At 38.4% G+C, this 24,764-nt stretch overlaps 2 protein-coding genes across 7 annotated transcripts; both read right to left on the reverse strand.

Moving 5' to 3' along the window:
* Window positions 1-1,177: 1,177 nt before the first annotated feature.
* On the reverse strand, window positions 1,178-4,757 carry LOC111291871 (tRNA/rRNA methyltransferase (SpoU) family protein). Its single transcript, XM_022883976.2, has 4 exons — window positions 4,272-4,757; window positions 2,812-3,106; window positions 2,191-2,241; window positions 1,178-1,681 (listed from the first exon to the last, which is right to left on the reverse strand). Exons 1-4 carry the CDS (start codon window positions 4,604-4,606, stop codon window positions 1,292-1,294), a joined length of 1,071 nt encoding a protein of 356 aa, XP_022739711.1. The 5' UTR covers window positions 4,607-4,757; the 3' UTR covers window positions 1,178-1,291.
* A 91-nt stretch (window positions 4,758-4,848) lies between these two features.
* Window positions 4,849-17,446, reverse strand: LOC111291869 (methylmalonate-semialdehyde dehydrogenase [acylating], mitochondrial-like). Of its 6 annotated transcripts, none has more exons than XM_022883972.2 (21): window positions 17,291-17,446; window positions 17,071-17,153; window positions 15,595-16,152; window positions 14,884-14,978; window positions 14,657-14,731; window positions 14,418-14,579; window positions 14,235-14,313; window positions 13,971-14,125; window positions 13,576-13,639; window positions 12,899-12,978; window positions 11,555-11,620; window positions 10,564-10,614; window positions 10,283-10,434; window positions 9,086-9,176; window positions 8,813-8,893; window positions 8,116-8,193; window positions 7,937-7,972; window positions 7,802-7,845; window positions 7,072-7,150; window positions 6,233-6,323; window positions 4,849-6,135 (listed from the first exon to the last, which is right to left on the reverse strand). In XM_022883972.2, the coding sequence occupies exons 3-21, from the start codon at window positions 16,127-16,129 to the stop codon at window positions 5,015-5,017; spliced, it is 3,135 nt and encodes a 1,044-aa protein (XP_022739707.1). In that variant the 5' UTR covers window positions 16,130-16,152; window positions 17,071-17,153; window positions 17,291-17,446; the 3' UTR covers window positions 4,849-5,014. The 6 variants fall into 6 exon arrangements, with proteins under 6 accessions (XP_022739707.1, XP_089622583.1, XP_022739706.1 ...); XM_089766457.1 differs by having other exon boundaries at window positions 17,071-17,140; window positions 17,291-17,435; XM_022883971.2 differs by having other exon boundaries at window positions 8,813-8,902; window positions 17,071-17,140; window positions 17,291-17,435.
* Between the last annotated feature and the right edge of the window lie 7,318 nt (window positions 17,447-24,764).

Here is a 24,764-nt window from a genome sequence, read left to right on the forward strand (position 1 = left end):
CTCGTTCCAGACAGTAAAACTGACATATACTGCCGGTAACTTGGTAAAAAGCAGTACTGCTTAATACAGTAATTTACAATTTTTGATGAAATAATTTTTTTCTGAATAGTCAATACTTACTATTTTATTAGATATTTTAGCTAACTTTTTAACTTTTAATTGCTTAAATGTGTCTTTAAAATTTGTTTCATATTTTTTTCCAAAATTCTCAATTCAGAGATTCGGACACTCTATTTTATGGTAAGTACGCCGAAATCTTAATCCGATTTAATTAGAATTTCAAATTTTAAATTGAAATCAAATTTATTTAAAACAAATCTATCTATTTATTTAAATTAGGATTTTTATCTTTTTTTTATCCTTTGATTTTATTCATAAGATTACGCTACTCCGAACAAATAATTTTGAAAAATTCTATTTGTAGCTACAATTTTACACATCGCAAGTACCATTAAATTGCGGTCATATTTCAAATTAAATTTTTAAAAAATTGCTCAATACAGCCACATAAATATTTTATGATTTATATTATAATCTTTATAGCCAACATCACACACCACATGGGGTTAAAAAAGATAAAAAAAATTTGATTTAAAATTATAATATTTAATTTGATTCGAATCAATTTTTTTATTTAATTTGAATTAAATTAAAATATTTAATAAATATATTAAATTTGAATTGGATTTTAAATTGGAATAAAAAAATAAAAATAAAAATATATTTTTATTAATTTTTATATATATTTTAAATTTTTATAAAATAAAATAAATAATTTTATATCGAAATCTATTTAAATATATTACAATTTTATATTTAAATAATATATAAAAATAAAAAAATCAATAAATTGAACTGAATAAATAAAATTATATTCTATTCAAATCAAATTGTATGAACCATGAAAGAAAGGTAAATTGAGATTTAAATAAAATTTTTAAAATTTATAATATTATGTAATATTTAAAAAAATTAAATCGAATTCGATTCATACCATTTTCACCCCTACTTACATCTCAGCTAAGTAAAATACAAGATCACCAGACTGCATTTTCTAAAAGATTAAAAATTTTTCTGTCAAAGAGCAATTAATTATTATAATAACGTAATGCATTATAAAGGTAATTTTGTAATGAAAAAATTATAAATTTTTTGCTGCAATGAACAAAATTCTGACTGCAAATAAGATTTATCATTAATTTTTTATTCATGAGAAAATCAACATCAGAGGGAGAATCAAACGATCAGTATTGAATTAAGCATTAATGAAAATAATGAGAAAGTTAAAATTCTAGTTCTTTGGCTGTAACATGTACAAGAAAATCCCACCAGCAACAGAAACGTTGAGAGACTCAAATTCTCCTGCCATAGGAATGCTCACAAGCTCACATTCCTGCTGAGATTTCTCTGAAAGGCCACGCCCTTCACTTCCCAAAACCAAGCATAATGGAACATGCGATAAGGAGTGTACGAACTCTTTAGATAGGGAAGACACCTTTTTCAATTTCCCATCACTGTCTGGATGGCCAGCTACCATCTTCATGTTTAATGTATCTTTGAGGGTTTGAAGATGGTACCAGCTGCCTGACACTATAGGCAGCTGAAAGGAGGATCCCCGGCTTGCTCTGAGTGCCTTCTCATTGAATGGATCACAGCAACCAGGAAGAAGAAATATACCATCCTGTTGGATATCGATCAGAATATCAGAATCTTCTGCAATAATGGAATGTAGACATTTCGATATGATAAAGAGAAAAGAAATAATGAAGGATATCTGACTATGATTGAAACAAAAATATTATGTTGACCCATAAGTTCAACCCTTTGATTGTTGGTTCCAGTAACTGAGTGAAAGTACCAGAATTGGAATTTGTGTGTGTCAACAAATAACATACGTTTACTTGCATGCATGTCCCTCTAGATAATGCATCGAACATACACCCAACAGTGCGTATCTTCATGGCAGGCATGTTGAAAAGTTTCAAACCAGTTAATAAATTAGCGTGAATATATATTTCATCGACAGCTGCAAGAAATTATTACTTAACTTTACCAGCAAATTGCAGTAGAAGTAACTAACCATGCATGTGTATCAGTGTATGAATAATTAAGAGAAATAGAAAATTTGTTCATAACAAGAAGGTGATAAAAAGAAATGTGAACTCTCATGTTTAAAAATGTATTCCTTACCCATTGAAAGGCCGTAGCTGATCTGACTAACGTGCCAAGGTTACCAGGGTCCTGCAGGATTAATTTCTCATAAATTAGAGATTCACATGTCCAGAAGATCCCTCAAATCAAATGCCTGCAGTTATCACTTTGTGATTAAATGACATTGCATGATTATATCATTGAATCAGTGTGTATATCAAGTGTTAAAGAAAACTAAAAGTTATGTCCGTAGATGGCACAAAAAGGTAGATAAAAGCAAGCACTTAAAGAGCCATTCAATGTATTTGATACTTTATTTGCACAAGATTTTCTGCCTACAAATTTAATTAGTTGACATTACATAAGAAACAGAATGTTAGAGTTCCAGCAGATATCCCATAACAATAAGGTTATTGAGAGAAAGCTTTGACAAGCAAATTAGGGAACCCAACAAACCACCTTTTTCTTGGGTACATCTTAAAGCATAACTTTCGTGATTGCATGATTTTCCTCCAGATGCTTAAAAAGAAATTCAAATAATTACTTCAAGTTAATAGAGAGAGAAGACAAACCCAATAACTACAATTCAGGAACTATCTCCACTCAACAGGACCCTCAGAAGGGGACAAAAATCCTGCTTGTCAAAAGTTTGAGAATCACCTGAATGCCATCGAGAACTAGAATTCGATATGTGGATGGGAACCACCTTCGACAATCTAATGTATTTTGATCAATATCTAAATTTAAGAAACTGGTAGGTAACCTCATTAAGGCAATCGCCTCAATAGATTCAGCCGATTGCACCCCAGAAAGTTTTTTCATTACCATAGTGTTTATACGCACAATACGAACAGAGTCAGTATCTAGTCCTTCAGGAATCTCAGCTTTGTCAAGTAGTAGCAAACAATCCATTACAGTTTTCTCTTGTGAAGCCTCTTCATACCTGTATATTTCCCTGCAAAAGATTACATCATAACAGCTCTTGCTTAGCCAGACAGAAAAAGTGGAAAAGAAATAAGTGACTACCCTGAAAATGCAACATATGAACCACTAACTTTACATGTCCAACTTCATCCCCAATTTCCTTTTATGTCTGCCAAGTTGGATAATTTTGATAAACATGATGGCTTGAGGGAAATAAGGAAAATTCAAATGAGTTACAAGGTGTACATAACAGTGCATGAAAGAATAAAGGAAAAAATCATTACAACCTCTCTTACCACAAGAACTTCATGGACAGGCTCTAGGACTTCCAGCAATTCTACAAATAATCATCTGAAAACTAAGAAAGATACTAAGCCCACCTCAATATAGCCTCCAGCTGATGGGCAAAGACTTGAGTTTCAAACAACTAACATAAAGAGGTAAAGAGTGGAACAACTTTGATACGAGGCACCTACCATGAGTAACAAGGTTAACCAGACAAATGCCAGATCCTAAGCTCTTAAAAGAAGAGGTCCTATAGGTAATGAGAATTATAAACCAAAAAGAACAAGGAAGAATGAAAGAAAAAGGCTGGACTAACAACGGATCTAACCAGGTAGAGTAATTTATCGGTAAATATTGATGTGTGAAACTATTATTTCATAAAGGAACCTATGACAACCACAAAGTTACAGTTCCTTGAAAGTTTCTAGGTTCAGAATCAAAACTGATATATCAACAAGGCAAGAAACCTTTTTTCTTTTTGTTTGGCTAGGCAACAAACTCATTATCTGACATAGGTCTGTAACCTAAAGGTCAGGCCCCAATTCCATTCTCGGTTGAGAACACGCTATTTAGCAACAAGACTATTGGCAGAGAAAACTAAGAATCTCACTAGGAAACAGAACAACTGTATTTCTAGTTAGCTGAGACGCTACCAACTGCCAAAGACAAAAATTCTAAGTTTCTTAATCCTTAAAAGAACACCTACAAGCTAGTGAAGTAGCAAAAACTGCACCCTCTATTGGACTTTTCCTCTTATCTTTTCGTTCTTTCCTTCTTTCTCCACTTCTACCTAAGCAACTGAAGTACCATAAAGCAAATAGCATAAAATAAAAGAAACCCATTTGAGGTTTTGGGCAGTTAACTGAAAATTCAAAGAGACCCAAAGCAAGAACTTTGAATAGAAAAGTTACCTGATAGAAGTGGTGCCGACAACAAGAGCAGAACCATTAGAGTGGCGATAAGAAGAGCTGTTTTTGAGCTTAAGACAGTGTTTTACAAATGGGTTAGAAGTGCTAGTAATGGATTTAACATGGGCCGTCAATGCAAATCTCAACAACCCAGAACCACCGTCATCATCATCAATATCATCAACTTCAATATCGTTTAATCTGTTGCGAAGAAACTTTCTCTGAAATTGAGTCTTTGTTTTTGTGATTGAAAAATTGGAACTTTGATTTAGTTGTTTCGACTGTGGAGGATAACTACTAGTACTAGCTTGTACCCAAGGTCTGTGCGTGCATAGCATTCTCTCTCTCTATTCTATGAGTCTGGAGTTTTCTTTTTTCAGAAAGTCACTGTTGTAACTTGAACCATGACAAGAGAAAGGGGAAAATTGTTGTTGCTCCTTTATTTTAGGTTAACGTACTAATTTACGACCTCGTAGTTTTTCTTTTTGGTAATTATTTCATATAAATTTTTATTTTTTTGTTAAAAATATCAAACCCAATTCGATGAGTTAAAGGGATAATAAGACTTCATTTGGTAAAATTTTTGAATGAAAAGGGGTTTAGTCACAACCTCTGCTTTTCTAGTAAAAACTTGAAGATGAATTTTGACAGAAATTTTTTACTGAAAAAGAAACCTGAACTAGCATTATTACCATATCATTTGTCTACAAAGGTACCTAAAAGAGAAAGGAAGAAACAGTTGTATCCTATATCCTCTGTGAGGCAGGCAAATTCATAGGTGGTCCTTGGTTAGGATAATCATCCATTGAAATTATTGTATTTTGAGCAAACATCCTCTGAGATGTTGCAGGCATATATAACCTCTCAGAAGTTGTTGGCATACCAGCATTCCTCTGAACAATTCGAGGCATATACATGCTCTGGGAATTTTGTGGCATTGTATCAGTCTGGTGAGATGCCGGAGCAATGCTATCGTTCCTCTGAGATGTTGCAGGCATGTACAACCTCTCGGAGGCTGGTCGTAATGCAACATCAGCCCGAGAGGTTGAACCCATGTGGTCAGTTCTGTGAGGAGTAGCGGGTACATATATCCTTTCAGAAGTTGGAAACATAGGGGCATCAGTTCTTTGAAACGTTTGACCCATGCTGTCACTCAAGTGAGAAGTTGCCATCATGTAAATCCTCTCGGATGTTGGAGACATGCTTTCACTCCTATGTGAAATGGGAACCATAACCATACTGTCATTTTTATGAGATATTGGCACAAATACTCGCTCGTGAGTTAAACCTGTTGCCGTGTCTGACCTATGAACTGTTGGAGCTGCGTTACTATTCCTCTGAGACGTTATGGGTATATAAATCCTCTCAGAGGGTGGAGGAACAGACTCAGTTCTTTGAGATGCTAATGTCGTAGTTTCATTCCATCGTGATGTTTGAGGTGTATAAATTCTTTCAGATTGATCTCTTCCTAATGGCATAGTTCGGGACGTGTCTTGGCTTTCCAAATCCATATCTGCTGTCGGAGGTATAACAAGAGATGCTCCATGATTTGGCAAATCACCATCAGCAGTTGGAGGCAGAGATGTAATTGCTGGGTTTGATAGATCCCTTTCTGAAGTTGCAGTAATAGAAAGCAATATTGCATGATTAGGTGAATTACCCTCTGATTCTGGTGACATGGCTGGCGAAACTCTTTGGTACGGTGAATCTCTCTCTGTTGATGGTGGCAATGCTGAAGAGACCCCCCGGCTTGTCATTTCTGTCTCAGATGATAGATGCAAACCTGAGGATGCTCCTAGGCTTGGTAAATCCCTCCACTGCTGTGCCACCACTTTGATCTGGGTGTAAAAATCCACACCTGACTTTCCTGCAATTATAAACAGGAGAAAAAAAATTATAGAATTGCATTCCAGAATACGTTGTAAACTAACAGTAACAAGGAAAAAGGGAAGACAAGGTCAGACCACAAAAATTAAGATCTCCAGCAAAAGATGTTTTTGGTCCATTAAGAGAGGAAAGAGACATTGGAATAGGAACAGGAACATTGATCCCAACCTGAGACGTACACATTTCAAGTTAGACAATGACAATTACTTCATCGATCACAAAAGGGCTTAAATAAGAGTTAAGCCACAATGGCCATTGTCTAAGGTAATTACATCACTTCTCCAAGTATCAAAGCCTCTTCGCGACAAGTGAAGCATTTGCACTAGGAAAAAGTGCACTAGTTGGATTCCTTGTAGAAATTTATACGAAATATTTGTACAATACCATAGTAAGCTCAGGCCAAATGTTTTAGCCCCTCTCCGCAGACCCACATGGTTTCTTTGAAGAGTATGAATAAGAAATCAAGAGACTCAATATTTATAGATAGACAGGTTTTACATCATAACAAGACCATAATTTGAGCCATAAAGTTACATTGTAATAAGAAGGCATGAATATCTATGGACAGCAAAAAGATCTCCACGCAACACATTTCTACAGTTAAAAACATGCAACCCATTTCATGTGACTTAGATTTTCAAGTAAACCAATTTTTAACAGAGAGCTTTTCCAAGCAGATAAGTGCTTTTGGATCAAAACATCTACTACTTCCGCTTTAAAAGCTTCAGACAATGTAACCAAAAAATCATTTGAGCACTTTTGCAAGTTAGAAGCACTTTTTTTTTTTGGTTGGAGAGAGAAAGGTTTAAGAGAGACTGGCAATGGCTCTCTCAGGTTAGAAGCACTTTATGGCAAATAGAAAGCCAGCATAAAACAGGTCCTTATCATCTGATGTCAAACAAAAGAATGTACTTACCAGCCCAGACTCAATTTCATTCTGAAACATCCTTGCAGCATAGCCAGATGTTGTGAATATAAAGGCTCCATTCACAGACCTATGGAACTAGCCAAATGTGAATAAAAGTTGGAGATGAACAAGTCTACAAACTTTAGATGTGAATTTCAACATCTATGAGAAAAATGCATAGTTGAAATAAAACTGTTATTGCCCCTGAATCTTAATACACCCACTCCCAGATGTAAAATTCTTCTCAGGGTTTAAGAGAAAAACACCATTCTTACGACAACAAGCAAAAATATCTAGCAGTTGTCAGCAAATAATTGGCATGATGTACAATTAATTTCAGTCTAGCAAGTAAGGGACAAAGGGAGGAAAATATAACTTTATACAAGGGAACCTTAGAAAAAGCCAATGCAAAACTTACACCTTCATACTCTTTGAAACCACACTTTCTCCCCAAAGAAATGCCTATTAGCAGGGGAAGAAGATATATGTGTGTGTGTGGGTGGATGGAACATGTGAATTGAAGGAGTAAGCATAATATACATATATACACACACACACACACACACACACAGAAAAACCAGTAACTGCTAAAAAACAAAGGGGCAAATGCTAATTTTCCCTAAACATGGATTACTCCATGCCAACCTGCATTGATCATGCCCGAGTAGAAAGATGTGATAACATGTTGAAATATAAAATTCAAAGCCCCAAATGAGATAAAGAGACTAGAGTTAAGTACTTGTTTCTGTTTACAATGGTTATGGCCTCTTCTAGGCTCTCGACCTGTTGGTTGTTGCAGACATGAAAGCTGTTAGCTAAAGTCCAACCAACTCCATGTGTTTAATACTAACGCAGAAGTAAAAGCACATGATACCTGCATACAAAGGAGAACCGGTCCAAACATTTCTTCCTGCTCAATACAAGATATAGTGTGGTCAAGAATATGCCAAGGTCTTTGAGTTAATTCTTCTTCCATTGACAATCATAAACTGTTCAAGTTCATTCATTATAAAAAATGAAAGAACTGGAACCACCGGAAAAAAAAGAGAATACCTTGTACCATTCCATATTGGAGGCAACATCACATATTATGGTAGGACCAATAAAATTCCCATTCTCATATCCAGGAACCTACAAAATTAGAGTCGAGAACATTTCAAGTTAGGTTCTCAAGAAGCCAGGTTCATAGAAGCAGAGAAAAAAAAAAAACTGTAGAAACTATTTAAATCAAAGTCCAGGACCTCCCGAATGAATATATTTCAATTAGAAGAACTGTAACAAACATACGCGGGAAAAGACAAGCAAGAAACTATCAGGCAGGAAAACAGCACAAAATGCACTAAACCAAGAAGTAGTCTGGAAACAATAACAATATTTAAATAAAGATAAACCTTGAATTACACTATTAATCGGCAGAATGAATGTTGAAAAGTCTTAACATCACATGCAAACTTCTGCTATTATCAGTTAAATAATTGCTATTTGAATGGATGGAATAACATATGTCTGCAACCAGCGGCTGTTATTATAAACTATATTTAAAAACATCTCTAATAATGGGTAGTGTATAGAAGTCATTAGTCAGTCATTGGACACCAACAGCATGCTGCAGTTTTTCTTGAAAATCTAACAAAGCAGATTTAGCCCTCAAGGCAAGCATATCAAGCAGGATGAAGAAAGTGTATCCAACAAATGTTAGTATTCCAAAAATAGTATAATTGCTTAGAAAAGGACTGGAGTAAATAAATACCACAATATTTCTCCCATCAAGAAGAAGTCTAGCACCATTATCAACACTGCTTTGAACTAATCTGTTTATGCGATCCTTTACCTGTGAGATCTCAACAAGCAATAAGTAAATAAAAAAATTAGATAAAATTGACAATAATTGTGTGCATCCAAAGCACACATGATACAAGAAACATGCAAAAGTAATCCAGCAGCGGACGCATGTTTTGACTTCCCCAGAAATTTTTAGCAGAATGCAGATTAAATTTGAAAAGTCTTGAAGCTAGGTTTTTACCTCTTTGCTAATCACTGGGCCAACATCTGCACCAGGATCTGACCCTACAGTCACTTTAAGTGCTTTGGCACGCTGCATAAGTCCTCGTTCCCTGAATGTGTTAGGAAGATGCTCGAGTTAAAATAATTCTTCTTATTTGCATCAATTAGTTTTTATTTCATTAAAGATACTGTTACACCTTTCTACTTATCAACAAACATATTAATTCCATGAGTGTTCAACCATGGGCTGGAGGAAAAGACAAAAGATATAATTTTTAAGGAGGAAAAGTGTTGCATAAAATTGTTCACCTCACAAGAAGATAACTTTGCTTAAATCTAAAGTTTATTGGTAAATTTTTGGAAGACTTTTAAGGTATAATGACCATGCAAATATGTTAGTCCTGTTTTGTTAACATAGAGGCTTGAATTAGATTTTGTAAATCAAAATAAAACCTCTTAGAACATTAATATAAACGTTCAACCCTTTTGTATTTGCTCAAAATGTTGGGATAATTGGTTATTCTACAATCTTTGTTATATGGTATGAGAGCACAGGTCTCACATTCAAACCCTCAGAACTTCACCCCTTTCCATCAATTCTTCACCCAGTGTCTTGCCCATTAAACCTAACCATGCACATATGTGCCATATTGCAGATTTCTTCCACACTTTGGCCCATGTGCAAAGTCCATTCATTATTTATCTAGCTTGCATGTAAAGGACTAAAGGAGTGTATTAGAAATTAAATATAAAAAAATTGGATCATTTACTATCAACTTAAGCTTTTGCTATAATTGATCAACCAACCCTTTCTTTACCATAAGCCAAAGATAAGTGTTCACTAAACTCGAAAGAGGAATTCTTGAAGGCAACAAAAATGATAATATCGAGCAAATTGGATTCACATCCATTGTAGGTTTTTTCCTCCTATATGTCCATAAACAGAAAATTTTCAGACCTAAGAAATTCTTAGGAACAGCAATTTTTTCCCTTCTTGCTGCACAACGTTGATCAACAGGCTTTATAACTTCCTAAAACAACTTGAGATCAAAGTCAAGTGGTTGAAATTGACGACCTAACTGAGTTGCACTATAGACATCCAAATAATTAACAAGTAGCAATTTTGATGTAACTAGAATTCAAACTAATCAGTCAAGCTATAATCAATTTGGTAGCTGGGGAAAGCAAATAATTCCTGGTAAAGAAATCATAATACCATGGTATTGAACCTCCAACAAAAACAGCTGTAGTTAGACCCATGCATCTCTGCCCTGCAGCTCCAAACGCCCCAGCGACTAGGGCATTCAAAGTAGCATCTATGCTTGCATCAGACATGATAATTGCATGATTATTGCCACCTACATTGGACTAAAAAGTCAACACAAGAATCAGTTAACTGCTTATTTTATGCAAATTTAATCTTTTCAATCAAATCTAGCAACAACAGAAACCTAGAGGAGGGGGGAAGAGAGAGAGAGAGAGAGAGACAACATCTACCTGAACACGTTTCCCTCTAGCAGCAGCCCTAGCATATATGTGCATGCCAGCCTACAAATAGAAGAAAACTGAAAAGGTTAAGTATAATAAATCAATCAACAAAAACTGATGCCACAAATTGGATTTTTCTTTCATCTTTTTTTTTTTTTGGGCGGGGGGGGGGGGGGGAGCAGGGTGGACATAAGAGATTGGAAGTTGAATCGTAAGTTAAAACCCTAAAGTAAAGTGTTTCAGCTCAAAATATTGTTTATATGGCTCTGTGTTGAAGCTTGTTTCAAGTTTACTTTACCCCTTTCACAAATTCTTATCAGGAGATTGAAATAAGTTTAAATTGAGAATGAGGTCCCCATAGATTTTCAAAAATTTCTCACTCAATAAAAGGGAGGGAGGGAATCCATTAAAAATGGAATGAATTTTGGCATGAAGCACAGGAGTCACGTGCTTAACAATGTCCACTGTAATTTCTGAGTACATCTATCAGGTTTATAATGTTGATTTCCTATCAAAAAGAAACAAAAGCAGAATATAAGACTCGCAACATTTTTCACTTTACACAGCAAATATGTCACCAAGAATGGAGGGGATTAGTAAATAGTCCCTCTTCCCATAATCAATGGCTCTTTCAAAAGAAATTTTGGATAGAGTGAGTGTCTCATTAGTCAAATAGACCACACTAAACCTTTAATCAAAGTATTTTCTGTAGTTGTACGAACAAAAAAACTCTTTATATGGGTAATCGTGAAAGAAAGGTCAATATATGCATTTTGGAATGGCTCAATGACATTCTACAGAGAGTGTATCAGATTTTAGCAAATGGAAGTCCAGTAAATTTTTCAAATGAAAATCAATAGTCACCAAGAATGACTATTAACAAGTGCAACTTTATGCATGTATTTGGCAAATATCTAAGAGTAAAATCCAAAGGCATAAGGTAAAAGCATATCTTCATGCATTGCTGTAAACAGGAACCAGATTCAGAGAATTAACTTACCGTGTTTGAACCAACAAACGATATAGCTTTTATATCCTCATCATCACAAATATAATTAACAATATCCTGCATATTGACAAACATCTAGTTAGAGATAAATTAAAAACATAGACAGGAACTCTCAGCAGTTGAGTAAAAGAAATTTTAAAAAAGGATATCAGAATTTAGGGAAAAAATAGAATGGAAAAGATTATGTTAACAAAGTTTCTCAGGTAGAGATGGCAGTGGGTCTTGCACTCTAGTCCAGTCCCTTTCAAAAAAATCCCAGTCAAGGTTAGAGAGGCTGCCAGGGACCTCTCGGGATATATGACATGAAATCTTAAAGAACAAGTTGCACACTTGAATGTTATAGTGCAAATTACTTGTTTAGGAGTTTATTTCCAGCACATTACTACACCAGCTACAATCAAACATGGAGAAATCCTATTTAGCAAGAGGCTCAAATTCCTCTCATGATTTGTCTCTACCAGACATAATGAAGCACTGAAAATCATATAGGCAACACAATGCTAATGCAGATTAGATTAAGAGGATAACACCACCTAAGGGGCGAGGCTAATGGATCAAATGATGAAACCAAAGTTAAAACTTGTCAAATTCCTGAAATGCCTAAGGATTCATAGCAATGGCAATAATTACCACCAACATGACTAATGAAAGAGCCCCATCCACAAACCAACCATTTCAGCATTAGGCTTTAGCCTAAATCTACTGCTGCTACCTAGAAATTCAACATCCCCTCCACTGAAGCAAGACTATCTCAACTCATGTAAATGATGCAATTTGGATCAAATATAGATCAGAGACTAATTGATTTGAACCCAGTGTTTAACTTTTCATTCTTTATCCAAATATTGGCTACTTAATGCACAAGAATGAGCAATATCTTGTAATTGGCTTGTGCTTCAAAAGATAAAGAAGCTGTTTGTTGACTGAAAATAGGATGGGGGAAAACCCTAAGTAGACAGAAAGAAAGCAAGGGACAGAGAGCCCCACAATAAACATAAGGAACCAGTAAGGTATTTTAGAAGATAAATATGAAGGAAATATTTGGACTAGTTTTTGTCTAAACCCATCCAACTCAGGACTAATTCTCCCCAATTAGAGCTAGAAGGTTCTGTATGAATAATTGCCATCCAGAAGAGTAGACAAGTAAATGCCTTACAATACATGACCTCCTTATTGCAAAGCCTAATTCAACCACAATGACTACACATGGAAGATAGACTTTCTTAGGTAACATATATGTAATAATCATGAAATATTCAATTCATTCCTCTAGAAAGTTTACAATGGTAAGTTTAACAACCAAAAAAACGAAGGCTCCTAAGCAGTAAAGCATACATTGGTGCCATGAACAATATTTAAGACACCATCAGGTAAACCAGCCTCCTTTGCTAGTGCTGCAAGGATCATTGAAGCCCCTGGAGGAGGAAAAGGAAAAGGTTTTGACAACATTAACACATATAACATGACAAAAACAAGAAACATAGATGTCCATAAATAAATGAATTCAACAAGTTTACAGGTAATTACACATTTTAATGCAACATGTTGTAAACATTAATAAGTTATTGGAGTAACTCAATAAGATACCAGAATTACTATCAAATACTATCTAGGCACAAGGATTGTTCAATAATTAGTATATTTATACACTTCTTTTTTCTATTTTGAGTATATCTGGTCAATAATTTCATTCCACTTAAATATAAATATCTGATAGAAAGAAAAATAACAAGGGTAAGAAATGCGTATTTTACATGTTCCCTTGATATATGAATACTTAGAAGAAACCTTCAACCTTTACAAAACATGGAGCCATAAGATATTACTTTGATCACAGAACTTTACCACCTTATTAACTAAAATCTAGTTTTGGCCAATATAAAGGGATGGTCACTTCATCTGTTCATTAGGAAATATTCTAAAACTGTACTGCATCAGAAAATTAAGTTTCAATTTCCACAGCCCTGTTTAAAACAAAATTAGAACAGACTAGAAACAAAGGTTCAAATCACCTGGATTTTTCTCGCATGGCTTAAGAACAAATGTATTGCCACATGTAACTGCAATAGGAAACATCTGCAAAAGATACACAAATGTCAAAACAAGGAACTATGAGAGGCACAAAGCAAGTTTCATAATTGGAATAAGAAGAGCTTAAAAAAATAGACAAGCTACAATGTACAGTAAACAAGAGGCAACTGGCAAACTATCAAATCAGCCTCATCTCCGACTTTGAATAGTCTATCATGGTAGGTGAATGATTAAATGCATAAGATAACCGAGAAAATTAAGTAAACAAAAAGAGAAAGCACGACAATGTTCAGAAGCTTACAACATACAATATCTAAACAAGTAAGGGATGAAGAACCAAAACCCAAAAAAGAAAACAAGCAGCAGGCAAACGTACCCACAAAGGGATCATTGCAGGAAAGTTGAAGGCACATATCCCAGCACAAACACCAAGTGGTTCTCTAATACAGAATGTATCAATTCCATTAGATGCATTTGGGACAAACTCCCCCATTTGCAGAGTTGCCACTCCACAAGCATGTTCAACAACCTCTACATGCAAAATAACAAAGCAACAAATAAAATCTAATGACCTGGGGCTGGTTGTTACCGATCTCTTAAAATGATGGAACAAAATCAATACAGCATCCACAGAGACTACCTAAACCATGCAACACATCACCATGAGCACTCTTTAATGTCATGCCCTGTTCCATTGTAATATTCATTGCAAGCTTATCCTGGGGAGAACAAGGAATAACCAAAGATTGTGCACAAGAAAATTAATTTAAGATGAAAAATAAATAAATTAATGAATAATAACAACAAATTCTATTATCCCTACAATATTTCTGTGGATGAGCTCCTGGAGCTTGAACATGATGCGCTGGCGAGTTGTAACTGGTGTATTCTTCCATGAGGGAAAAGCTAGTTTGGCTGCATTAACTGCATCTTTGAACTCTTCATATGTAGTTGAAGGAACTTGAGAAACAACCTCTTGTGTTGCCTAGTTAAAAGGTCTTTGATATATGCATCAAAGAGGATGAGAAAGAGCAAAATGACGAATTTAGCTCATGCACTTACAGGATTTATTGCATCAATGACCATGGAGCCTAGTGAATCCACAAATTTCCCTCCAATAAAATTAGGAACCATTACCTATAGAAATCCCAGAATGATTGAGTATAAAGAACAAACATGAGCACGTCACCTAATGCAGAAACACACAAAAAATACACAAAGTCCAAGAAATCAAAACAGTAAAGGAAAATGTCATACATCACTTGTTCTTCTTTCACACCAAAACTCACCGGCTGGTTGTTTTGCTTTAGCAACTCTCCAGTGGAAGAGCCATTAGAGTTTACAGGAACAGATCTGCTAGGCCTCCATGATTTGAAACTTTTCTCTACAAGAAAACATATCTACTGTAAAGAAGATTGTCAAGAAATGAAAAATAAACTTATTTTCATGATTATGTCTCTAAATAGGACTGAATAGATTTATTGTTTAACATCCTCACTTGTCCCATTAGAATGTAAACAATCACTATAATAGAACATGCTGCCTCAAACCCATTCAACCTCAATAGACAAGCTTGTCAATCTATTGTGCAACTTTGATTCTCTCCACTTTGACTACATATCTAAGTCTTGTACGCTATAATTACCATAAATCCCAGAATCAGATAAATAATAGAATTAAGCTGCCACTAGAATTTGAGGGTAACTATGAACTTCATTCAGAATATTAGCAAGTTATACTCATACGATAAATATATAGTTCCAAACTCCGCAAACTGTAGATCCTATAAAGAAAATAAAAAACGGCTTATCTTCTTCCTATTAGAATCGTAAAACAGCTACCTGGTATTATCTGACATTTGATGATAAAATGCAAAGCAATCAATCTCAACCCAGCTACCAGTCAAGCAACAGGAGAGGCCAAGTTAAAGTAGAGATTCTACAGCTTATTTCAATTTAAAATAGAAGTATGAAATAAAAAAAAAATAACAGGAGACTAACCTGATAGATTTCCTTGACGAATCTTAGCTTTAAGGTTGTACAAATGCCTTGGAGTTGACTGCAACTCTGGATTACTTTGTTTCAGAGCCTTGAGCACTTGACGTGGTTTTATACCTGCTTCAGTCATTAATTTGATTTGCCTAACTTCTTCCTCAGTGAAACGACGACTATAAGGATGCTCTGACATATCTTTTAAAGGCTCGTGATTATGCTCCCCATTTTTAATGGTAAGAACCCAGGCATCATCTTCCTTTTTACCTACAGCTTCAAAAGGACAATTTATAAGTCTTGAGCATGCTTTCCTTTTGCGTTTACTTTCATCAATCTTACGCCTATTGCGATAAATGCCTCCTCTGTCACATCCAAGGATGACTCTTCTGTCCTTCCTAGACTTCTTAATAGTCACTACATATCCTTCGCTAGCCCCAAAATCCCGCACATGTTTAATGAGCTCCTCACGATCATGAAACATTCCAGGAGGCGGAGGAAACATCCTTTTTTGTCCATTAAGTTCCGCTTGGCTTTGGGTGTCCATGATCAGTAGCAGAAAGGAAAAGCCTACAGATACAATAAAAGAAAATAGGTCAAGAATTCAGGGAAAACAATTAAAGCAAATAGGTCAAGAATTTAGGTGACAAGTGGTGCAGGAAAACACGGCAGCTATCAAGACTATTTATACAAATTTATGATACATTAAGAATACATAGTTCCTTTTCCCTCCTTTGCTTCAACTATGTGGTAACGAGAAGAAGCTCAGGTATCCCTTCTTCTAGCCACTTTTACAACCTAGCAAGGATGCTTTTGGCCAATCTATTCATATTGAATCCAATATCATATATATGCCCTTTAGTACATACATAATGCAATAAGTTGGCCATTTTATGTAGGAGGCAAGCAACCATCAAAGTTCAGACTTGAAAAAAATTTATGCTCCAGACACGCCAAAACCAATGTAGCAACGTTGGAGAGAGCACGAAACTTTGGGGAGAGGGCAATGTCTTCAAAACCAAATCCAATTTCGTATATTTTAGCTCAAATTTTATGCAAATAACATCCAAAATATCACAACGTGGTGGAAAGGAACTCTAAAATTTCACTTTTAAAAAACAGCATTGCCTTAGTGTATACTTCCACTTTTATACATATCTAGTCAAGGGTATTCTCTGTCTGTCTATAATTCTCAACCCAGGAGGTGGAAACTGAACAAAATTGGAGCTAAACCATTATTAAAGCATAAATATAATCACACTTTAAGAGATTTTTCCTTTGTAGGGTAAAATCAAAATCCCTCAACATTCCACAAAGCCTACCAAGTACAAAAATAACAGTTCATATTCAACCTTAAAATAAAATTCACAAAACAAAATGATGGAAAACAAAAACCTTAGTTTATAAGTCACAAACACAGGAAGCAAATAGGTGGGAATTCAATTAAAAATAGAAAAAAAAAAACTTTGATAATGTTAAGTAACTTACTTGTTGAAAGATCACTCTGAAAATTCTATCCACAGAAGTAAAGATTGCAGCTTGTAAACCTTCCCAAAACCTAGACCCAGTAACTTAAGAAAGTAAAATAAAAAATAAAAAAAAATTGATGATTGGATTAAAAATAAAAATGATATAAAGCAACAAGAGAACAAAAAATGCAGCAACCAATAATTGGAGAAATTAATATTAAAACACTAAATGAGCTTACTTTTTTTCTATTTTTGAAAGAGGAAAATGTGGAAAACCCAATAATTTGAGAGAATGGGAAGAGAAAGGGAGAGAAAGTGAGGGAAAATTTGAAGGTTTTGGCCTTTGGGTTGGGGTGTTAAGAGAGAAAAGGATCGGGGGATGCCCCCCGCCCCCCCGCCCCCCCCCCCCACCCTACTTCCTCTGTAGACGGTCCTCGTGGACTTTCACGAACTTGAGTTTCACGCGCTCTTTCTACATCTGGGTTTTGAACGATGTTGAGTAAACTACGATCCGTTCCACATTATTCCCACGTGTTTCTTTTTTCAGACACAAAATAGTAAAAATTGCAAAAAAAAAAAAATGTCCTCTGCCTCCGATAAACAGATAAACATTTTTCTGAAAAATCTGTGATAACGCCAACTCAACCCCAACTCTAAAGCTTTGAGAATTCTAAACGTCGTCACGGGTCGAGATTTAAGCTTTAAATTCATGTGATTCTAAGATTTAGGTATTCACTCTTCCAGCGTCTCAGATCAGTTTGACCGTCACGATTCACACCCTTATAAGATATTATCCGCTCTGACTTCCTGATCTCACGGCGATCTTGGGTATTCACTCTTTCGACGTCTCAGATCAGTCTGACCACCATGATTCACACCCTTATGAGGTATTGTCCGCTCTAGCTCCCTGGCCTCACAGTTTTGTCCTACAAAATATTATGTTCGATGTGAGATTCAAGACTCTTCCTTAGGTCCGTGATATTTTTCTCCACTCAACCTCGTGACGCCCTCGTCACGAAAGTTGGCCACCTTGCCTACCTCCCTCGAGGCGCTTGACGTGGATCGAACAGTTTAAGGTTAGCTCTGATACCACTTGTCACGGGTCAAGACTTAAGTTCCGAACCCACGTGACTTCGAGACCCATGTGAGGTATTATCCGCTCTGACCCTCCTGACCTCACGATTTTGTCCTACAAAAGACGATTCACAAGGTTGAGGTGGTGTGAATCCTTTTATACCCCAGTGACCCTTTTATTATGTTCGATGTGGGATTCAGGACTCTTCCTTAGGTCCGTGACATTCTTCCCCACCCAACCTCGTGACGCCCTCGTCACGGAGGCTGGTCACCCTGCCTACCTCCCTCGAGGTGCTTGGCGTAGATCCAACGGTATAGGGCTGGCTCTGATACCATTTGTCACGGGTCGAGACTTAAACTTCGAACCTGTGGGGCTCCGAGACCTAGGCATCCACTCATCCGGTGTCTCGAATCAGCCTAACCACCACAGTTCACACTCTTATGAGGTATTGTTCGCTCTGGCCCCTTAGCCTTACGATTTTATCTTACAAAAGGTACCTCACAAGGTAGAGATGGTGTGAACCCTTTTATACCCCAGTGACCCTCCTATTATGTTCGATGTGGGATTCAGGACTCTTCCTTAGGTCCGTGACATTCTCCCTCACTTAACCTCGTGACGCCCTCGTCACGAAGGCTGGTCACCCTGCCTATCGAACATAATAGGAAGGTCACTGAGGTATAAAAGGGTTCACACCACTTTTTCCTTGTGAAGTACCTTTTGTAGGATAAAACCGTGAAGTCAGGGGGATTAGAGCGGACAATACCTCACAAGGGTGTGAACCGTGACAGATAGATCGATCTGAGACGTCGAATGAGTGGATACCCGGGTCTCAGAGCCGTACGGGTTCAGAGCTTAAGTCTCGACCTGTGACAAGTGGTATCAGAGCCAACCCTATACCATTCGATCCTTGCCAAGCACCTCGAGGGAGGTAAGTAGGGTGGCTAGCCTCCATGACGAGGATGTCACGAGGTTGGTTGGGAGAGAATGTCACGGACCTAAAGAAGAGTCCTAAATCTCACATCGAATATAATAGGAGGGTCACTGGGGTATAAAAGGGTTCACACCACCTCTACCTTGTGAAGTACCTTTTGTAGGACAAAACCGTGAGGTCAGAGGGGCCAGAGCAGACAATACCTCACAAAGGTGTGAATCGTGACGATTAGGCTAATTTGAGATACCGGATGAGTGAATGTCTGGGTCCTGGAACCACGTAGATTCGGAGCTTAAGTCTCGACCCATGACAAGTGGTATCAGAGCAAGTTCGATTCTACGTGTTTGTGTTGTGCAGGTTAGATCGTGATTGAGAAGATGGCATCCCAAAGCGACGTTGTTAACCAATAACCAAAGGCCCAAGAGCAGAGGCGTGAAAGAGGTAGGAAAACTAGTTGAAAAACCAGTTCAAGATATATATGGTCTACCATGGACGGTAAGGTGGCCAAGGTGGAGGTGACCATAGGTGACATGAGGGAGAAGCTTGAGGAGGTCGAGACTCACATTACATCGCTAGACTCTATAAGGGAGGAGATCTAAGGTGAGCTACAAGTTACTTTCAACAAAGGCATGGATGTGATAACCCAAAAAAATAGAGCCTTTGAGGCTTATGGTCTACCATGGACGGTAGGTTGGCCAAGGTGGAGGTGACCATGGGCGACAAGGGGGAAAAGCTTGAGGAGGTCGAGACTCACATTGCATCACTAGACTCCATAGAAAACTAGTTGGAAAACCAGTTCAAGAGATATATGGTCTACCATGGACGGTAGGCTGGCCAAAGTGGAGGTGACCATGGGTGACATGAGGGAGAAGTTTAAGGAGGTCGAGACTCACATTACATCGTTAGACTCCATAAGGGAAGAGATCTAAGGTGAGCTGTAAGCTACTTTCAACGAAGGCATGGATGTGATAACCCAAAAGAATGGGGCCTTTGAGGCTTATGGTCTACCATGGACGGTAGGCTGGCCAAGGTGAAGGTAACCATGAGCGACAAAGAGGAGAAGCTTGAGGAGGTCGAGACTCACATTGCATCACTAGACTCTATGGGGGAGGAGATCCAAGGTGAGCTTCAAGCTGCTCTCAACAAAGGCATAGATGTGATCACCCAAAAGAATGAGGCATTTGAGGTTGAAGTGCTGACCTTACGAAATGGCATGAAGGCCGTGAGCTAGCGGATGGAAGAGCTTACCAGTGAGCTCGTTGCTTGTAAGACTACCATTGGGAATGGCATGTTTGCTGGAGTGTCCAAGTCTAGAGTGGATATCCCCAAGCCTAAGGAGGTCAAAGGGATTAGGGCAGCCAAAAAAGTAGATAACTACCTTTGAGGTATGGAGCAATACTTCTAGGCCATGGGCATGCAAGATGATGCGATAAAGGTAAGCACCGCTGCTATGTATCTCACTGATGTAGCCTTATTGTGGTGGAAGTGCAAGTGTGATGATGTCAGGCATGGGAACGCCAAGATTTGAATCTAGGCAGAGTTCTAAAAAGAGTTCAAAGAGTAATTTTATCCAGAGTATGTCGATGATGAGGCACGGGCAAAGTTACGTCGACTTAGCCAGCAAGAAGACATAAGGAAGTATGTCTAAAAATTCTTTGAACTAATACTACAGATCTCGGATCTAGGCGAGAAGGATGCCTTATTTGTTTTCATGGATGGGCTAAAACCGTGGGTGAAGCATGGCTACAACAGAGGGGAGTTCATGACTTGGCTAAGCCCATGACTACTACTGAGACCTTGATAGAGTTCAAGCCTCTGAACAAGTTCAAGTCTTCCAAGCCTAAGGGTAAGGGCAGGGACGATAAAGACCAAAAAAGTAGTCCAAGGGGAAAGATTGTGGTCGAGAGTCCAAGGATGGAGATCGAAACCGTTCAACCAAAAATGACGAGAAAAAGCCACCAGTAGGCAAGTGAAAAGTTAAAGGAGATCAAGAGCCACTGGCATGCTACCTATGTGGAGGGAGCCACATAGCGCGTAATTACCCGCAAAAGGGCAAGTTGGCTGCTGTAGACAAAGAGTATGACGAGGAGCTAGAGTCAGAGACAGCAAAGCTTGGGTCGTTGGTGTTCAATGTTGTCTAGAGTAAGGGGAGTCACAAGCTAAAGGGCTTGATATTTACGGATCTGATGGTTGCGGGTCAGAAGGTGAGCACACTAATGGACATAAGTGCCTCACATCTTTTTATTTCAGGTGATGAAGCCCGAAAGCTCAGACTAAAGGTACAGAAAGGGACTGGTACCATTAAAACGATGAACTCCAAGGAAGTTTCAGCCATTAAAGTAGCACGGGGAGTGGAGTTACAGTTTGGAGATTGGAAAGGTAAAGAGGCCATAGAGGTAATACCCCTTGACAACTATGAGTTTGTGATTAGGTTAGATTTTTTTGTTCGGATTAACGTCCTCCTTGTGTTTGCATCCTGGATGCACGATGCCAATGCCTAGTGCCATTGAGAAGAGGGTCTAGAGTTGGGTCACGGGTGGTGTCAGCCATCCAATTTGCCAAGACGATAAGCAAACAAGAAGACACATTCTTGGTAGCCCTGAAATATGATGAGCCAAGGAAGAAAGAGATCGAGTTACCCTTAAAGGTCACTAAAGGTGCTGAAAACCTTTAGTGATGTAATGCCCACAAAGTTGCCTAGCTAGCTACCACCTAAGAGGAAGGTGGACCATAAGATCAAGCTGGTGTCCAAGGCCAAGCCATCAGCTAAAGCTTCTTACCGAATGTCTTCACCAGAGTTGGAAGAGTTGAGGAAATAGCTCAAAAAGTTAGTTGATGCTGGCTTCATCAGGTCATTGAAGGTACCCTATAGTGCACCGATTCTATTCCAGCACAAGCATCTTACGAAATTTGATTTACAGATAGAGTACAAGCCAAGGTGGGTGAACCTAGTGGTAGACATCCTGAGTAGGAGGGCTAACCTTGCTGCCATTAGCCAACCAAAGAGGTAACTGGTACCGTACATCAAGAAGGGACTTACGTATGATCCTACAGCCAAGGCTCTTATGGAGTACGCCTAGTAAGGTAAGACTAGGCAGTTTTGGATGCAAAATGGTTTGTTGTACACCAGGAGTAGTAAACTATTTGTGTCGTAACATGGGAAGCTTCGCAAGGAAGTTTTGTAAGAGTGCCATGATTCAAGGTGGGCTGGACACCCCGGAGTAAGTCATACCTTGGCACTGATCGAGGACCGATACTACTGGCCGCACATAAGGGATGATGTGGAGGCCTATGTGAAGACTTGTCATGTATGCCAACAGGATAAGGTGGAGCTCAAAAAACTAGGTGCTCTCTTGGAGCCATTACCAGTGCCAGAACGACCATGGAAGAGTGTTTCTCTGGACTTTATAGTTGGTCTACCCAAGACAAAGGGGTTTGAAAGCATCATGGTAGTGGTGGACAGGTTTTCCAAGTATGGAATCTTCATTCCAACAACCAAGAAGTGCCCAGTCGAAGAGGCAGCTCGATTGTTCCTGAAAAACATGGTTAAGTACTGGAGAGTGCTGGGGACCATTGTTAGTGATCGGGACGGGCGTTTCACTGGCAGGTTCTGGATTGAGTTGTTCAAGCTGTTAGGGTCAGGCTTAAACTTTTCCACCAGCATGCATCCGTAGATCGATGGGTAGACAAAATGTGTGAATGGACTACTGGAGGTCTACCTCAGGCACTATGTGAGTGCCACACAAAGGGACTAGCCAAAACTGCTAGATGTTGCATAGTTTTCTTATAACTTACAAAGGAATAAGGCAACGAACTAGAACCCATTTAAGGTTGTGATAGGGTAACAACCACGAACACCCGGTTCAATTGCTGCAGGTTATACAGGGTCGAATCCAGCAGCATACAAGTTTGTCAAGGCATGGCAGGAGCAGACTGACTTAGCCAGAGTTTGTCTACACAAGGCGGCCAAGAGGTCGAAGAAGTGGGTAAACCAGAATAGACGAGATGTACAATTCCATATTGGAGACTTGGTGGTGGTGAAGCTGCATCCTATTGTGCACTACAGGGGGCTACACAAAGGCTTAGTCTGAAGGTATGAGGGACTTTTTCGAGTAGTTAAGAGGGTAGGTAAGGTTGCCTACAAGTTGGATATGCCACCCAAGCTGAAAGTACATCTGATGTTCCATGTGAGCATGCTCAAGTCATTTCATGAAGATGAAAGAGATCTAGGACGAACAGAGTCAAAGCGTGCACCATTGAGAGTAAGGGCCTCATTTGAGAAGGAGGTCCACAGCATCATAGCTGATCAAGAGGTGAAACAGAAGAACTATCAACTAAAACAAGAGTACTTGATGCACTGAAAGGGACTTTCAGACAGTGAGGTGAACTGGGAACTAGCAGAGAACTTATGGCAGTTCAGAGATCAGATTAGGTAGTATCATGTAGAAGACGTAATGAGGGCGTTACGCAATCAGGTGAGGGAGAATGTCACGCCCTGGCGGGCACGCCAGGCACATCAGGCGCACCAGCACGCGAGCCAGAGGTTAAGGCCCGTAAACTAGGCGCACTGACGGGTATTTACACGTAAGGCCTATGAGACAATGCCAGAACGTCTGCCCTGCTTGTAGGCCAACCCGTGAGACCAAAGCCTGGCATGCAGGCTGCCCGCACCACATCTAAAAGGGCCTAAGGTGCTGGACACGTAAGGAAAGCTTCTGAAAGCTTACAGGATCAGCAGGAGCCTTCTGACAGATTTGGTTGACCCTAAAAATCAGGAGTTAAAATCCTAATTGATTGTAATATGTGTAATCCCATGATTTTAGCCTTTATTCTAGGGATATTGTCATTAAGTGTAGCTGGAGCCTCAACTATAAATAAAGGGAGATCCAGGACGGATAGAGTCAAAATGTACACCATTGGGAGCAAGGACCTCATATGAAAAAGAGGTCCACAACATCATAACTAATTGAAAGGTGAAACGGAAGAACTATCAACCAAGATAAGAGTATTTGATGCGCTGGAAGGGACTTCCAGATAGTGAGGTGAGTTGGGAACCAACAGAGGACTTATGGCAATTAAAAACGAGGGTGTTGTGCAATCAGGTGTGGGAGAATGTCATACCTTGGACGAGTGCACTAAGCACATCAGGTGCACCAGTATGCGAGCCAGAGGTTGAGGCCTACAGACCAGGCATACTGGCGGGTATTTACGCGCAAGGCCTAAGAGACGAGGCCAAAACGCCCACCCAACTTGCAGGCCAGCCCGTGAGACCAAGGTCTGGCATGCAGGCTGCCCGCACCATATCCAGAAGGGCCCAAGGTGCTGGACACGCAAGAAAAGCTTTTGAAAGCTTGCAAGATTAGCAGGAACCTCCTAGTAGATTTGGTTGATCCTAAAAATCAAGAGTTAGAATCATAATTGATTGTAATATATGTAATCCCATGATTTTAGCCTTTATTCCAGGGATATTGCCATTAAGTGTAGCTAAAGCCTCAACTATAAATAGAGGGTTGCTCTACCCTTATTTGTACACCATCAAACACTTTTGTTTTAGTGAATACACAGTATATTTCAGCATTCTGCCCTGTTATCATGTTTCTCTTTAACTTGTATAATCAGCCCTTCCCATTATTCTAGTGCTCGCATGCTTGTATTTTAGGCTGACTTAGGCATAAAGGAAGAGATTTCAAGTCTAAGACCGCACGGA

Source organism: Durio zibethinus, chromosome 10 (genome assembly GCF_047325235.1).
Source record: "Durio zibethinus cultivar Kanyao isolate XHJ-2024 chromosome 10, ASM4732523v1, whole genome shotgun sequence".
NCBI lineage: Eukaryota > Viridiplantae > Streptophyta > Magnoliopsida > Malvales > Malvaceae > Durio > Durio zibethinus.